General features: G+C 36.6%; 1 protein-coding gene across 8 annotated transcripts in view; it reads right to left on the reverse strand.

Annotated features, from left to right (window-relative positions):
• Positions 1-18,746, reverse strand: part of Wrn (WRN RecQ like helicase) — a 134,141-nt gene that overhangs the window by 70,456 nt on the left and 44,939 nt on the right. For 7 of the 8 annotated variants that reach the window (XM_052162538.1, XM_052162537.1, XM_052162541.1 and 4 more), the window contains 8 exons: positions 15,618-15,732; positions 10,468-10,891; positions 8,582-8,662; positions 6,773-6,908; positions 5,438-5,513; positions 3,103-3,170; positions 2,762-2,870; positions 1,891-1,959 (listed from right to left, as the gene is read on the reverse strand). In XM_052162538.1, the coding sequence (XP_052018498.1) occupies positions 1,891-1,959; positions 2,762-2,870; positions 3,103-3,170; positions 5,438-5,513; positions 6,773-6,908; positions 8,582-8,662; positions 10,468-10,891; positions 15,618-15,732 (1,078 nt within the window). The remainder of the gene's footprint in view (positions 1-1,890; positions 1,960-2,761; positions 2,871-3,102; positions 3,171-5,437; positions 5,514-6,772; positions 6,909-8,581; positions 8,663-10,467; positions 10,892-15,617; positions 15,733-18,746) is intronic. The other variant, XM_052162536.1, reaches the window with a different exon arrangement.

Genomic DNA, 18,746 nt, shown 5'->3' on the forward strand with positions numbered 1-18,746 from the left:
AAAAAACCCCAAAGGTGTGTATATATATATATATATATATACACACACACACATATTCAGATATGTTAGATCTTTGATTTATCTTCAATTCATCAAAATAAAATATAACAATTCCTGTCATGTGGCGTTCATCACTAAACTCGAATTATAAGCCAAATTATGGTTTCTAACAGTCCAGTCCCCAAACAAAACTTCCACCATCTCTCACACCCGGCAGCGGTGTGGGGGAGGCCTTGTTCCTCACCACCCCTGTCACTGCTTAGCCTGTCATGGCTTTAGCCACTTTGAAAGAATCTCATTGGACTTTCAATTTGCTTTTGCCTGGTGACCAGTTATGCTGAGTTCCTTACACTCATTGCTGTTTGTATAACTTTGTGCTGGAGTCTGCTCCAATCTTTTGACACTTTAATTTTTTTTAATTCTGTTTTGGTGGTAATTTCTATACTGTAGGTAGAAATCTTGTATTTAAATGTGCTTTGCAGATACTTCACTAGTTTATGGCCTTTCTTCCTCTTTCAATGATTCTTTTGAGGTTTTCAGTTTGATAAAGTGCAGTTGTTAGTTTGTTCTTAAAGATTTGGCTTTGGGTATTTAAGAAGTCTTCCTAATGGAGGGTTATAAAGATGGTATACTTTTCCTTAAACATTTCCCAATTTTATCTTTAGATGCATAATTTACTTGTAGCAAAAATGTTTCTATTGTGTGATGTATTAGTTTTGGGTTTGTTTGGTTGGTTGGTTTTCTTTTTCTTATAAGGCTCTCCAGTTGTCCCGGCTCTGTCTCTTCCCCACTGGATGGCCTTTGTGTCTTTCTCTAATCCTGAACTGAGATGTTTGGATGCGTGTGCGGATGACGTGCTGAGATCCGCCTCTGTGGATCTGTCTGCTGCACTGCTACTGAAGCTACAGGAAAAGCCTGAAGTCTGGTTTACAAGCTATGCCCTTTGTTTTCTGGGTTGTGTTAGTTTTCCTGGCTGCTCTTTGGTTCCATGGAGGTTCAAGTGTCCACTTTTTAACCGAGATGTCCTGAGTCTGGCCCTGTAAATAAACAGCTAATTTTCAAGAAACTGGGATACTCTGGAGTTAACTGACTCACCTCAGGTCAGTTTCCTAAAAGGAAGGAGAACTGAGTCCAAACCTGGCTAGAGTGAGGTCAGACTTTATTATTTTTATTGTTTCTTACAGTAATTAGAAAAATGTATTATTTCCTAGAGATAAAGTAAAATTTATTGCGTGCCTAATAAATTACTAGTAAAAATATGATTAGCATGTAATAGACACTAAAATATTAGTGGGATGGATGAATTAAAAACTTAAAGAACTTTTTATATAAAAAATTAAATTTAATTTGATCTGTTTTTATATGGAGAGACATGCTTCCTAGCCATTTTATAAAAATTATCATAATAGCAAATTAACAATATAACATAAATTATAATACATGTAAATAATACATATATGATATATATAACATATAATACAAAATATAATACAATAAGATAATGCAAGACAAATTAATAATACAAATACAATAATAATTTAAACAAAAAGTGAATTTTTATCTTAAGGGTAAAGGAGTTTCACATGGCTCCTGCTGAAAAAAACCAGGCATTTGGTAACACATATGAATATACACATAACTGTTATGACAATTAATGGAGAAAAGAACTCATGAATCTGAAAGAGAACAAGGAAGGACGATTGGTCGTTTGGAAGGAAGAAAGGAAGGAAAGGAAGAAATGGAACTATGTTATAATTTCAGAGGCAAAGCTAATTAAAGTATGTTTTCAAATATAGGCAATTTACTCATACAATAAATAAACATATATACAAAATTCCCTTACTATATATACATCTTACAACATCATGTGACATGATGTAAATTACTCACAATTTGATATCTCCTAGAATATTTTTTGATTGTGCAGACCCAAGTAAACAGGCTGGAACATTGGACATTCTATAAGAGACAAATGCTCTACATGAATACACACGATGAAAATATTAATTTCATTCTCAAAAAGATTAATAATATATATCCCTCATCTTTCTAATGTTCTTCCCTTTGTGTCCTATAACTTGATATATTCCTTCAAGAGACTAATGAGGAGGCAAGTCTTTAATGTGGATCTTTCATGAAGGAACAGAAGGTAAACTTAGGGTTAGAAGAGGGGTGATTATAATCAAAACATGTAGGAGATTTTCAAAGAACTAATAAAAACGTATCTTATAAAGCAAACTTTTACATATACCTCATAGCAAACTTAGGAGCCCAGACAGCAGAACCAGAAAGAATTTTGAGACAGCTAACTAGTGTAATTCCATTAGTCCTTTAAAAACCTGATCAGGGAATCAGGTAGCCTTGAATTAGAGAACTCAAGAATGAATGTTAACTCTTCCATTAACACTTTATTTGCTACTAATAAATGCAGCCAGGGGTGACAGTGCATGCTCTGTAAACCCAAGACTTGCAGGGCAAGGCAAGAGGCCAGAATGACACCATCCTGGACTATGTAACCAAGACCTATCTCAAAAAATAAAAATAAAGAAGATCAAGTCACTTCCAGAAACATAATGCTATGAACTAGATTCGTGCTTATCATCTAATATTTCATTTATAGAATAGAGAGGGACCACTGGGCAAAGGGCCCTGGACTGAGAGAGAAGAGACTAGCTAGGCCTGTACAGTATGATCCTGCCTTGAAATGTTCTTCCCACTGGCTTATCAAAGGCAAGGATGTAGCACTAAAAGCATTACTTACTCAAGCTGAAGGACCTGGTCTTCCATTAAGGAAATTAGAGGTGAAATCACAATGCCAATCTTGCCTGTATAAACAGGTGGATACTGGAAGCACAGACTCTTCCCATATCCTTGAATTAAAAATACACAAAAAAATAAATAAAAAGAAAATCTTGATGGTCTCCTTTCTTCTTACAGTGTGCTTACATAGCAGAAGAAGTGGACTTATATGGTAATACATGCGTAAGTTTGGAAGCTGTTCTCCATCACTTCTTCCAATATTTTAAGTTTGTGAAAGATTAGGCACTTTAAACCCTTCATGACTTTTAGATGATTAAATTATTTACTGTAAGTATAACTTACCAGTTGCCATGACAACAACATTATCTCTTCTTTCTTCTAATACAGAATGGATGACTTTCCACTGAACCCTTGAAGGTACAAGGTAAAATGTTTTATCAGTAGCATCTAATGCACAAGTTCAAATCTATTTAACTTCTGTTCTCCCATAAACTCTTTCAGATTTTTTGGAGCTTCCTATATAAATATATGCAAGTCCTAGAAATTTGAGAGAAAAAAACTTGATCATTTGATTAACTTCTCATTCAGACTGACTGAATAACTATGAGTTACCATATAGTATGTGTATTTAATTTTATTACTTATATCTGAAGTAGAAAACCATTCTCTAGCTTAGTAGTACTATATACCGAAAAGTCAGTATTTTAGAATAAATAAGAGGACTGCTGTAGGTTTGAAATGAGCCGTGTGTAAAGTGATGTCTATGGTAAATTGAACTGGAGATAAGATCTGCTTATGTAGATGACAATCTATCCTTATTTGAGTGCTGTCTATATCAGCATGCTAAGTTAACAGGACTTCCTTTTCTATACATCTATGTATGCTCTTCTGTACATCAGCTATAGTTTGTTAAAAGGAAAAACTGCTTCAATGAATTCTTCTTTTAAGTTCTCAAAAATGAAAAAAAAAACCCTGTCTAAAATGTTACTTTCTTAATGATCTTATTCAAATGCACTTGTTCCTAATCTCATTTATGATCATCTCATTGTTTCTAGTTACCAGTGTGCCATTGTTTCTAGTTACCAGGTTTGAATGGAAATGCTCCCCAAAAGCTCACAGGAAGTAGCAGTATCTAAACAGATTAGGAGGTGTGGCCTTGTTGGGCTAGGTGTGGCCTTGTTGGAGGAGGTGGGCTTTGAACTAGGTGTGGCCTTGTTGGAGGAGGTGGGCTTTCAGGTGTCAGAAGTTCAAGCCATGACCAGTGCCTCACTCTCTTGTCCTCCTATCTACCAACTGGGATGTAGACCTCTCAGCTCCTTCTCCAGCACCATGTCTGCCTACACACTGCCATGCCTTCCTCCTTGATGATAATGAACTAAACCTCTGAACTGGTAAGCCAGCCCTAATTAAATGTTTCCCTTTATAAGCGTTGCTGTGGTCATGATGTCCCTTCATAGCAACAGGACACCGATTACGACAGCCGTTTAGATGTAAATATATTTTGAGATGTTAAAACAGCAAACCATGAGCTTCTCAAACTGTCCTCTCGGGGACTCACAACAGTGTGCCTTGGGATACCTGCAGGAAACAGGCCGGGATGTGCCTTTCCTCTGATTTCCTACTCTATAACACATAACTACGCAGTGAGAGAAATTCTTTTTTTTTATTATGTAGTTTTTACATAGAGCCACACAGTCAAATAGAAACAGAACTGCTTCCTTTCCTATTAAAAAGACAAAAAAAACGAGCCGGGCGGTGGTGGCGCACGCCTGTAATCCCAGCACTCTGGGAGGCAGAGGCAGGTGCTAGATGCCAGATGCTGGAAAGAACCCAGGTATCCCTCAACAGAAGAGTGGATGCAAAAAATGTGGTATATCTACACAATGGAGTACTATTCAGCCATTAGAAACAATGAATTCATGAAATTCTTAGGCAAATGGATGGAACTAGAGAACATCATACTAAGTGAGGTAACCCAGACTCAAAAGGTGAATCATGGTATGCACTCACTAATAAGTGGATATTAACCTAGAAAACTGGAATACCCAAAACATAATCCACACATCAAATGAGGTACAAGAAGAAAGGAGGAGTGGCCCCTGGTTCTGGAAAGACTCAGTGAAGCAGTATTCGGCAAAACCAGAACGGGGAAGTGGGAAGGGGTGGGTGGGAGGACAGGGGAAGAGAAAGGGGCTTACGGGACTTTGGGGAGTGGGGGGCTGGAAAAGGGGAAATCATTTGAAATGTAAATAAATTATATCGAATAAAGGAAAATTAAAAAAAAAAACAAAAAAACAAGAAAAACCCGAGCTGGGCGGTGGTGGCACACGCCTGTAATCCCAGCACTCTAGGAGGCAGAGGCAGGTGGATTTCTGAGTTTGAGGCCAGCCTGGTCTACAGAGTGAGTTCCAGGACAGTCAGGGCTATACAGAGAAACCCTGTCTCGGAAAAAAAAAAAACCAAATCCAAAAAAAAAAAAAAAAAAAGACAAAAAACCTTCTGTAATTATTACTTCAAATAATTTTGCAGTTACATATATATATATATATATATCTGATAGGTATGACTACAATAAAATTAGGCTGCTACTGTTAGGATATGGGAATGGGTTATTTACTCTCTTTCTTTGTGGAAAGAAAATTAAGTACATGATATAGTTAATTGAGATCACACTCACGGTTTAAAGCTGCAGTGTCCGAAATAGGTCTTGAGGCAATTAATTTGTTTTGCATTGGGTTCCGGCAATAAATGGTCTTAAAAATAAATAAAATGATAAAATTGACATTTATGTTCAAAAGCAAATACGCTATTGTGAGAGGAGGAAAATGTTCATTCCATTGCTCTCACAGAGAATAGTGTGATGGGTGACATCCATGTTTCCATCCTAGACACACCTGATCTACAGATAGCTATCACGACACCAGGTGGATCCTCTGATCACTACTAATGCCCTAGAACTGCCCTTGTGCTTCTGAGTTAGCAAGAGTGGGGAAAACAGGTCCAACATTCTGTAGTTGGGAAACTTGCAGCAGCTAAAATCCATAAGGAAGTGAACCAGAGCAAATAACAGAGATGCTGATAAAAATTTCATGTTAGAAGTAATTTTTAATTAATGATAAACATGAATTATATTAGTATCCCAAATTAAAAGTACAGAAAAAAATAAAAGGTTTATTTACCTGTTTAAAACTCAATCTAGTTACCTAAATTCAGTTACCTTGATCTAATTTAGCAGCCTATCTAATTTAGTTAGGTAAATATATCTACTTAAATCTTTAGCCAAAAATTTTAATTGTACCACATGGTGGGCTGTGTTAGCTCTCCCAAAGTCCCACCACTGTCCGTCCTTAGATGCAAACACTCACAAACAGCCAAGAAAGGATAAAACACAGATTCTAGATAAGCTATCATTAAACATGAAAAATAAGTATTGTGGCACATCTTAACAATCAAACAGATGGCTACACTTAATAAAAGGAAGCAGAGGAAAACATCTCACCAATACATTTATAAATAACTTCCACCTACAAAATGATTTTGAAATGTCCACGTTTTCCCACCACAATCTATTGTAAGTATAGTGAGAGTACTACAGAGTTGACAAAATGACCATGACTGTTTACACTTAGATGACAGTTCTGTCATTTGCACACTCATTTACTATTCTATACATTCCATTTACTAGAAGGAAGTTCTCTGGTATGGTGCTTATTCAAACCATAAGCTCCTGGATAGCAGACTGCATATATTTGTATCATTGACAATGGCATTTAATATAAGCAATTAGTACACTATTTCACCACTGTCATTGGAACCCAAACCAAATCTTTCACTTCAGGATCTAAGGTTTCATCCACCACAGTTCCCAAGAGACAGGAGCACTTAGGAATTAAGTAGTTGGTTTATAGATAAGTAACTAGAAGCCACCAACTTGTTAAACTTCCAAACACAGGGAAACGTGCACAAAATCAAAGTCCCTGAAAGGTGAGTCTGTTTCCAACCTGTTTCTTACCATCTTCTTTCTCCTCTCCAATGGCTTCATTTCCAGCTCCATTTTCCTCCTTAGGAGGAAGACTCCCATTGTTTCCCATTTCCAACCATTTAGAGTGAGTGGGTTCCATCACGTCACTATTTAGGTTTTCTAAAGACTAGAAGTTTAAAAGAAATTTGAGGCAGAACACTGACAATACAGTATCTTTTTACCGAGTACAAAAGGAGGGTTATTAACAAAGCCTACAATTTGGTTGAAAACCGGCAGATGTGCAAACAACAGCATAAAAGAACATGTGTGTTCCTCTCTAAATACGTGTTGAGGAGGGCTTCCAGGCACCAGGCCAGGCTGGAGCACGGCCAGCATAAACAAGGTTCAGTAATAGCATATAATGAATGGCCTCTGGGAAACATATCGTAAATTTCAAATTTGCATAATTAACCAGTTTTTCTTATTGGACTTCAATGTTTTAGAATTCTAAGTGGCAAAATGAAAAAATTTAATGCTATTTTTATCGTAAGTTTCTCTGTTACATGTCAATTGTAAAGATGATGCTTAAGTTATGAGCAGGCAATAAATGTGTTTTGGAATTGTAAAAATGATTCAAATAATTTTAGGAAAGAAATACAACTGAAGTGAAATAAAGGGTTTTTGATATGTATTTTTCCTCTATTTCAAAAATATTAGTATATTTCAAATTACTTTATCTATAAAACATTTTACTATGGAATGACAGAGAATACTCATTTAACTCAAGTTATATTCACTTTTTATGAGACCTTCTATTTTTTAGTTTGGTTTTAAGAATGTACTTAAAAGTATAATATTTCAATCCTATAAAAGAAAAATGAGGGGGAAAAGGAGATGAACCTGTTTCTTTAACTCTACAAATCTGTCCAGAGAACAGAGATACCTGGTATATAATTTATGTTACAGACGTCCACATGTATCTTACACTTGGTACCACTTGAACCTAATGCACCAGAGAAATGGATAACTGGTAAACAGATTGCAATTTAATTCATATTTCTTAAACTGGAGACAGGCTCCCTGGTAAGCTGTGATGTTAGCAATGGACACCCATGGAGAAGAGAGAACTCAAGTCTACAAGTGAATTAAGAATCCACATCCTTAGTTATCCTTATTAATCTAGAATTCAAAACTAAATAGCTAGAAAACTATTCTCATTTCATAAAAAAGTGAAAGCACACTAACCTACAGATGACAGATTAAAAGGTAGACACAACAGCATACTTCTATTTCTTTTCATTTTTCATTTGATTTAACTAAACTGTGCTTTTCCTTAGTCTCTGGATTTTCCTGTGTACACATGGTTTTTGACACTTGACAAGCTGGAGGTTGAGTGGCAGGTTGAGTGGAGGTTGAGAGGTAGAGATGCACAGATCCTTGCTTCAGTTTTGATAGCATAACAGAGTAAACAGCCATTATTAAATTACAGGTGATCAGTATTTGAAGACCCACAGTAAGAAAAGCCAGGCACTATAAATGACTGAATTAGTGAAAACAGAACATCTAGAATGCAGCAAATCCATGAAGAAGAAGAAATCAATTTCCTGCTAACGTGCTTAGTTACTGCCCAGAGTCCAGATAGAGATGAACAAGGACACGGCACTCCCGTGAGGACTCCCAGTGTTACACCTACGGCTACTTATATATTAGGAAATGTAAATTGAAAACTTAAAGTCTAACACTAAATAATGGGTATGAGTATCATTGGGGTGGCATCTGATGTAGAACTGAGTAATATTTTAATTATTAAAGTGTTCTTTTAAAAAACTTGAAGTAACTTTTTCTTATGTTCAAACATACCTTCAGCATCTCCATTTCTAAATCTTCATCACTTTCAATTACATAAGACGAATCATTTTCATCATCATTGGGAGATAAATGCTTTAAAAAAAGTATTTCACACATTAATGTCCTGTATGATTGATTCTATACTCAGTCATTTTCATTAGAATTAGACATCTTCCTCGTCTTTAATAGGCAAAGGCATAGTCATATGTTCACAGCCTGAGTACATAGAGGAAGGGAAAGGAAGAGGAATGGGTTGTTTATACATAATCAAAGAGAGAGAAAGCGGAGTTAAAAAGATATGCAAGTTAAATAAACAGAATTAAAGTAGAATCTACATGTGAAAAGAAGAGAAAGTGCAAGTTGAAGGTCAATCCAGGTCACGCTGGATCTGCTCAACTTTCCAACACATGGCATTCTATATAATGTTGAAAAAAGTCTGTACAAGCCAAGAAAATCAGTGGTTTTATCACATATTGACTTAAAAATACCTAAGACTAATACATAATACATATATTATCTTTCAATAAATCAGTGTTTTACAACGAACATCTATTTGAAAAAGCACTAGATATATTATTTTCTTGATCTTTTGTTGATGTTTGGATATGAAGAATCTTTACAACAATTTGGCAATCCCAAGGAATCGGGTGCCTAACAAGCTGCAAATCTACCCTTCACACACACACACACACACACACACACACACGCACACACACACGCACACACACACACACACACACACACACACACACACATCAAGAAGATATATGAACAAAATAAGTCCCCAAATGCTTCATATTTAATTTGGTAATGGGAAAATGAAAATAGCCTTAATTAACATGCTAATTTAAAGCTATTGAAATTTACTAAAATACATTCTTAACTGAGTAAGGTTTTGTTGCCTTCCAAATGTGGTCATAATAAAATAATAAAAATAATTATGCTAATCATTATATAATAAAATGGCAATAATTGGTATAAAAGGTATCAGTCAAATCGAAATCATGAGCATAATTCTGTATTATATAAAATATGAAAGTGCCTATCTAATTTGAAATTTCTACAGAATTACAATGATGCACATGTAAGCAGAAGACAACATTTTCTGAAAAGGGAGTCTGGTTCACAAAAGGTTGGAGTGAGAATATTTTGAAAATTTTAAAACAATGTACATTTACATACTCAATAGAAACAACTGAAAAACTGTTGTAAAAATCAAAGAATTATATATAAGACTGGATTTCCATTTCTGTAATGAAATTGAGATATTTAAACCTATATGATCTTTTCAAAATCTAAAATAAAATTTGTTATTGCAAAAAAAAAAAAAAAAAAAAAAGAAGAAGAAGAAGACAAAGAAGAAGAAAAACGAAAAGGAAAAGAAAAATCCCAGAAATGATAAGTGTCTTCGGTAATTTGCAAGCTAATAAGAATCAGGAAGGAAACAAGAGCTTCCTGGCTCTCCAGGCCACAGCATGGATGCCTGTAAATCAAAATACCCTTTTACGCTAACAAATACTTTCCACTTGAAGGAATAAAATTTATCCCACAAGTCAAGTTTAGATGAGTAAACACTTAGGAAGAATCCACCAAAAAAACTATTGCCTATCATATAAAAAAAAAATATATAAACAGTAAAACAGCAAATACTTTCACTTATACTTATGTAAGTGAATCTCACAAGTTAACGTGGCTCTCTGTATTTTTAAATAAAGTTTTATTGAAGCGCACAGGCACAACTGCTTGCATGTGTCTATGGCTGCTTTATAATGGAAAAACTGAATAGGTGCAACAGAGACCATGCATCCCACAAAATCTAAAATATTTGTTCCCTGTGCATTTATACAACAAAGTAAGTCAACCACTGATAAATATGTTATTCCCTCTCGATTCAGTACCTCAGAAAATTGATGAGAAACATCATTATATTTTTCTTCAGCTTGCTGTTCCAAATCTTGGAGTTTGCATTCTGAAATACTGGGCATCAAACAAGTTCTTTCCATGTCTTCTCTCAACAGATTGTCTTCTATTTCATCTTCAGATTCACCTTTTTCTAGCTTCACTTGATTTCTAAATACATCAGCCTCCTCATGCTTCACTAGATTGTCAAGTTCTGGGTCCCATGCTTCTTCTTTAATTTTAGGAAAAGTACTATGTTCTCCAATCTGTTTCTCTTTTTCTCCAACAGCAGCTGAATCCTCTGATGACAGTAAATTAAAACTACTGCCCGGCTTTGGTATAGTCTCAGTGTTTGTAGGACTACAGATCACCTTTCTCAATGAACATAGATTTTCTGAAATACTCTTCAATATTATAGGAACCCTAAAAAAATTCAATTATTATTCAATTATTCAATAATTATTCAATTAATAACTATTAAATTATTCAACTCTAACTTTATCCATCAAAAAGATGAGTTTTAAAGGTTCTTACTAAACAAAAGCTTACTAAGGAGACCCACTGTACTAAAACTGCTCCTCATTTCTGTGTGGCCACGTGTGAGCATGAATAGCAGCCAACTTGCCAGTGTGACTGGGTACTTCTCGTAAATCAGCCTTGCATATTTGCTCAGAGCCAGTAGTATTTGGCCCCAAACTCATTTATGCCAGATGCCCCTTTTTCTGTTTGATAATTAATTTAACAAAATGTAAACTACATCAATAAGATTACAGTAACAACAACAAAGCAAAAACTATTTCATAATATTCTGCACTAAAAAACACTGGAAAAGCCAACAAAGTTCTGTTAATAAATTTGTTATTTATTAATAAATTTGCTGAAAATGAAAAACTCAGGGTGTTAAAGAAAAACTTCAGAGGTAAGCCTCACCAACATACCACACGACATGGAAGAACGAAGTTCAGGTCTTAAAAACAAGGTGGTTTAGTCAAAAGTTAGTCAGAAGTTAGTACAGTTTAGTCAAAAAAAAATGTTAAATCTAAAAATATGCAGGCAAAACCATTCAGGAATCTTGTAATACAATGAAAAGATCAAACTTATAAAAAGTAGATACAGAGGAAGGAGAAGAAATCCACAGAAAGGCACAAAAATATTTTTATAACAAAACTATACAAGAAAGTTTCCCCAATCTGAAGAAGGAAATGCTTTTTAAGGTACAAGAAGTATACCAAAAAACTAGATAGACAAGACCAGAAAAAAAATAATCCCTCCCCCCACATAATTGAAATACTAAACATACAAAAGAAAGAAGGGATATTAAAGGCCACAAGGTCTAAAGATCATGTAACGTATAAAGGATGGCCAATTAGTAAAACTATCACTCACAGTAGATGGAGGGGAGAGAAACATTCTGTGAGTAAACCAATGTTAAGTGTATCAATCTACTAAACCAACACTACTGAAGGCATTAGAAGGAAAACTTCAGTCTGAAGAGGTTAACCACACCCAAGGAAACAGAAGGATAATCCCAGACCAGTAAATGAGACGAGGAAGAAGCAAGTCACACTTTAACCCCAAATTAACAAAATCAAAAACAAAAACAAAAACAACAAAAATGCTCATTGATAACTCTCAATTATAGTGGTCTATATTTTACAATAAAAGGACACAGAAACACTCTCTTCCAGACTGATACATATATGAACTCTCAGAGACTGTGGCAGCCTGCAGAGGAAAGGCAAAGGTTCAATCCAGACAAAATCCTAGACCCCTAACCTTTATAAAAGCTTCTTTGTAAAAGCTTGGAAAGAAAAAAAATCAGTTTTCTCTAATTACGTGTCACTGGGTATATCAACCACAATCAGCACAGGTCCCATGCCCAGAAGATAACCAACACAAAATGAACTCCTTTTTCTGTAGGCTTTTTATTTCATTTTGTTTGTGTATCTGTTTTTCTTCATTGTTTTTTGTTTGTTTGTTTGTTTGTGCTGATTTTTCTTTGTTTGATTGTTTATTGTTGATAGAGGGGGCCTCAAACCTAAAGTTGGGTAGGTAGGGAGTTAGTTAGGATATGGAAAGGATTCAGGGATAGGGAAAACATAGTAATATATTATATAAAAAAATTTAAACAAAAAATTATATCCTATAGTCAAAATAACTACAAAAGCTCATAAGAAAAAAGTTAAAAATTCTTAGGACTTTGTATTCACATGACTTCAAGTATAGTGAATTATCATTCCACTTTAAAGAAACTGAAGTTAGAAATTGTAGGTAACACATTCTGAATGTAGTGTAAATAAGAAGCACTGTGCAGAACTCCAAACAACAGGACTACTTTAATGACAACTCTGTGATACTTGCCTAAAGTTCACGAGTCCTCAAACTCAATCCTCAGTACTAAGGAAAGAAAAACTACCTAATAAGTGAAGAAATTAGAGAGAAAGACAAAAGATGGTGATAAACAAAGAGATGTATGTTATTATGCAATAAGTGCTTTGGGCTATGTATTCTAATTTTTCAGTATTTAACTCAATGATTTATAAAATCCAAAATGTTCAAGTAGCTACAGTTATTTTTTTCAAAGATTTATTTATTATATGTAAGTACACTGTAGCTGTCTTCAGACACCAGAAGAGGGCATCAGATCTCTTTATGGATGGTTGTGAGCCACCATGTGGATGCTGGGATTTGAACTCATAACCTTTGGAAAAACAGTCAGTGCTCTTACCCATTGAGCCATCTCTCCAGCCCCAGTTAATTTTATTTTAATGGTTCAGATGAAACTCTGCTCTTCCATGAGAATAAACCATCAAAGTCTGAGTTGTTCCAGGGGTTGGCCTTAGACAGTATATGATTATAATTTTATATATTTACTGGTTATACATAACAAGTGTGTATAAATAATATGGTATGAGAAGTTATGATTCGATTTAATTGTGAAATAAATGTGTTGCTATAGCAACAATGGTAATACCATAATGTCTTACTTACCATGCACTCACATCAGAGTAAGACACAACCACTTACTCTAACATTAAAGGCTGGCCTATGAAGACATACACAGTAGCATGCACATTTCTTTCCTTAAAATTCCTATCATGCTCATTAGTTAGCAACAGACAACCTCAACACCCAGCAGAATGTTAAGTACACTGCAGCAATACCATAGCACACTGAATTTAAAATAAATGACTAAGCAATACTAAATAACATCAATCCTATCAGGGTTCTATGAGAGAAAAACAACTGTTCCTTCCTACAATAAACCTCAAACTACTGTGTTGTGAGTTCTTGATGCTAATAAAGCCTATTTATCTTGCTGTTATAAAGCAAAGCGTTAGGTATATGCAATTTATACCAAGCAGGTATTCTGTAAAAATCAGAAATCCATGTAAAAAACAGCATAAAAGGTGATTGATTTTGGTACCAGGAGTGGGGTGTTACCGTGTTAGACCTGAACATGCTGTTTTGGGGAGAACTGTGGAAGGACTCTGGAACTTTGGGCTAGAAAAGCCATTCAGTTTCCAAAGCTTAATGGGCTATTCAGTGGAGCTTGGGAGATACAAACGTTGAGAGCAGCACAGACACTAGAGGCCAAGCTGGAAAAGCCCCAGAGGGACGTTTGAGAGTCCCTTAAAGACTCTATCAGGGCTATTTGCTATTTTGAGTTAAGAATCTAGTGGTTCTGGTTAACTGGTACTGAAAAGCAGCTGTGATTACCCAGCAACTAGAACCAATGGAATAAAACTCTACATCACTGGACAATTGATGCTGGTCATCTGGAGCTGAAAAATTAGTGGTTATTAAAAAGGGACCAGAGTCATTAATGGAAAATCTTCTGGGAAACGTTTTCTCAGAGGCAGCACACAAATGGTATTCTAGAAGTGGCCAAAGTTGTATTTCACTCTGGTAGCAGAACTTGAATAGTAGACAAGTCACACAGATGGTACTGGTTTTAAGTCATGAAGGGATCATGAACAGCAACTGAGGCTTGGCACTGTGAGAGTCCAGGAAAGGTCTCCGGTGAAAGTGCAGCTATAGCAGCAGTTAACAGCCCAGGATTAAAGAACTCATGGAGAAAAGTTGAGGCTTGGCACAATGAACAGAACACAAGTGACACTATTGGTTAAAGTGCAACCCAGCTACAGCAGAAAATCCCAGCATTTTGGAGATGTGTCGTTGGATGACCATCAAGTACATCAGCAATAGGATGGAGCCAGCCAGAGCCTAGAAGACAAGCTTTGTGCTGTAGAGGGTGGGGCTGGAGAAGTGAGCCAAGTCCATTGGAGCAGCTCAGAAGATCAAGAGTAGATCCCAGACATTGGATGTTGCACTGTTCACACTGCTGGGAGTTTGGTTTTGCTTTGTTAAGACCCTGTGACTGCGCTCTGGTACTTCCCTCTTAAGAAAAGGTTTTGTTTTGTTTTTATTTTACAGGAACTCACAACTGAGAGAGTTTAAACTTAGAGAGAGAGACATACACAGAGAGACACACAGAAAGAGGAAAGAAAGAAAGAGAAAGGAAGGAAGGAAGGAAGGAAGGAAGGAAGGAAGGAAGGAAGGAAGGAAGAAAGAAAGAAAGAAAGAAAGAAAGAAAGAAAGAAAGAAAGAAAGAAAGAAAAAGGAATTTGGGAGCTTTATATAGACTTTGAATTTTAAAAGAGATTAGGTATTTTTAAAGAAACAACTTCTAAAGTGTTTGAATTTGTAAGACTGGGACTTTCAAGTTTCAAAAATGCTTTATACATGATGCCTTTATTAATGTATGATATTGGAAATGAACAAGAAAAAAAAGGTTCTGATTAAATGGTGTTTTGTTTGTATGTCAAGGTAACAAGGGGTCAGTTGTGCTGGCTACTTTTATAGTAATTTGACACAAGCTACAATCATCTGAGAATGCCTACGTAAGCCTGGGGTGTCAGCAAGCCTATGAAGCGTTTTGTAATCAGTGACCTACCTGGGAGGGCCAAGGCCACTGCGGTGGTGCCATCCTTAGGCTGCTGGTCCTGCGTTCTTAAGAAAGCTCTCAGTCAACCTATCACAAATCTCATCTGAAAACACAAGTGCCACACACACACACACACACACACACACACATACACACACAATTAAAAATAAAATAAATATTTTAAAAAGCACAATATTTAACCTCTGTAGAGTTTCCGAATTTCTGCAAGTGACAGGAAAACGGTTGGCTAGGTCCCTCATTTCTTCAGAGATTGAATTCAACTGTTTCTTCATCTCCATAGGTAGGTTTTCCTCTGCTAAATAAAAGAAAAAATAAAGGAAGGAAGGAAGGAAGGAAGGAAGGAAGGAAGGAAGGAAGGAAGGAAGGAAGGAAGGAAAAGAGAAAAAGAGAGAAAGAAAAACAAAAGAAGAAAGGAAAGAAGGAAGGAAGGAAGAAAAGTTAATATTCAAATTAGAAGACAGAATTTATTTAACCATATCATAATATAGTATTAGTATCCTGATTTTCCTCTATTCCCACAATGAATTCTAACAGAACTCTTCCTTCTGGAATCCCTAAATCACTTTCCTCTTTACGTCCTTGTTGTAATGCTCCTTTTAATTTTTTGCTATGTGAAATTTAGAGTAAATTCCAAATTTATGCATTACCCAATTCAAATGTTACTGATCTAGACAAGAGAACAAACATGAGACTCTAAACTCACCTGACACTGTTTCTGACTCAGAGATTAGTAAGCCCCCATCCTTGAATGTTCAAACTTAAGTGTTTGGAACCCTTGCCCAAGAATCACCTTCATTCCAACAATCTTCCTCATCTAATCTGAGCTACTCATTCCCACAATCAACCTTAAAGCTGGCCAATAAAACCTCCACTGTACCCCAAACCTTCCACTACAAACTATAAATATGTATTTCTACCATAAATACAGCATCCCACTCTTTCTGGGGTGCTTACCCCAGCTCAGAGAGTTAACACTTCAGAATGAAACCCGTTGGCTCCGCCCCTCCCGCGCCCACTACTCCTACTGTCCCCACCACAGTGTCCATTCCTTTGATACACAGACTCTCCACTTCCGCCTTCTTTACCCACCTCCATGGAACTTACCTGACAAAATCTACTCTAATCACATTCAACTTCTTTAGCTAACTGATGCCTAAGTAGCTGGACTTTCTTGAAAATAAAGCAAAATAATAATGGCCAATTTAACTTTAAACTCCTATCACAGATCCCGCTTATCTTAAGACAATTTTACCTTTCTCTTAAGTTTCCAATGCCTGCTGCTCGTCCTCAAATGTTCTGCTCCTATTTTCTCCTAAACTAACTCCAACTCAGCGTTTTCCCCTCAGCAGTACAGCTTCCTTGGGGAAGGCTACCACATTATCAACCCTGATTGTTAATCCAAGATCCGTGCATCATTCAGATCCTCGGAGTTACGTTTAAGGGGCTGACGTCTCCTTTCTATTTAAGCATTTCCTCCGTCCCCCTCCTCTTCACTGATGCCCCCCTCAGGCCACTTTCATTTTTCTAAATGCCACTGTGACCTTGAAGCTGCTGCCGCCTCTGTTCTTCAGTTCATTCACTCTCACTTTTATCTCATCCAGTTTTACCACAGGCAAGACAATCTACATCTCTAACCCCAACGCCCGCTGTGAGCTTGGAACCCCATTTCCCATAGTGCTGTGGGGGTTACGTGAGAAATATTTCCCACAGACTCAGGCATTTGAACACTGGATGATGCTCCCTTGGTAGCTCCATTGAGAGAGGTTTAGGCGGGGCAACCTTCCGGAGGAAGTACGTCATTGGGGGAGGGCTTTGCGAGTGCACAGCTTCATCCTACTTCCCGTTCACTCTCTAACAGTTTCCTGCCCCCTCTGCGATGCTGGCTGCTGACTGCCATGCTCCCGCAGTACCACTGAAGACTCCGATCCCTCTGGGAGCGTGCGCCAAAAGAAACTCCTTTCCTTTAAGACCGTCGCGTTTTATCGCAGTAACAGGAAATAACTAATACAGAGACGTTTGTAGTTATCAAAAGCCACCTGTAGTTTTCCAGGTCCACGCTGCAATTTGGACTTTTCCCACCACATCCTCTTGCCCTCTGACCCTGCCAGTCATCAGGTGACTCAACTAAATACCTTGGTTATCCCAGCAGAGTCTATTCCTCGTTCTTTATAGAGAATTCACCTAGAATTCTTCACCGTATATACCATCAGAATACCTACTGCATTTACATTTCTTACTACTTCTACTGGCCTAATACAATTATCTTCTATTTCTGGACAATTAAAATGGCATCCTGACTCTCTAACTTCCTGGTTCTCTTACAGCAGTGAGAAAAAAACATTTTAAGACAAAATTTTGAATATTTTATTCTACAGCTCCATACGCCAAAACTAAGGGTTTTATATTAGCCATCACTGTACTGTGGTTGTTGTTGTTTTTGAGTATTAAAAGGTCAAGTCTGGCTTACAACATATGATGACCTAACTGACTGCCCCAGGCCTCTTTTCCAGCCTTGTTTCCTGCAAGTCTTCCTTATGCTCATTTCTCTTTGGTGATACTAACTGTTCCTTACCCAAGGAATGCAGTTACCTCAGTGGCCTTGTCCTTTCTTGGCTCTAAGCATTTGCAGCCCTTCCTTCAGTCAGCCATATAGCTTGTTCCCTTGCTTGTCAAATGAAATCAATACATAATGAACACTAATACATAGTAAACACTAGACAAACCTGTGCTCTATGAATGCTGCCTTTCTAAATAGAGTTTCTAAAAAAATTACTTATTTATGCACTTAAAATCACAGTCCTTACATCCAACTTCTCCATTATTCGAAGTAATATGATTAATATGATTGTAATAACTATAGTGCGGTTTCTACCCACCTCATCATACTACTCAATTCTCGCTATGGCTATAATATTTTTATACTACCAAAGCCTCTGGACCCTATTTGTTCTAAAAGTACACCCTCTGTTTCCAGTACTCTTTTGTCAACCCCCAGAACACCAGAAGTATAACAATAGAACAATGGTTTATCAAATGGTTCCTTCCCAGGATTCACATATCAAATACCTGCGTATCAGGTAATTACAATACAATTCATAACAGTGGCAAAATCACAGTCATGAAGCAGCATTGAAAATAACTTTATGGTTGGGAGTCACCACAACATGAGGGACTATATTAAAGGGTCACAGCATTAGGAAGGTTGAGAACCACTGGTATAGAAGGTTACAAATTATGGTGGCCACTGTGCCAAATCTAATGATTAACTACAGGTCTTCACTCTGTCAAAATCTCAGCAATTCAAAAACT

Source organism: Apodemus sylvaticus, chromosome 18 (assembly GCF_947179515.1).
Source record: "Apodemus sylvaticus chromosome 18, mApoSyl1.1, whole genome shotgun sequence".
Taxonomy (NCBI): Eukaryota; Metazoa; Chordata; class Mammalia; order Rodentia; family Muridae; genus Apodemus; species Apodemus sylvaticus.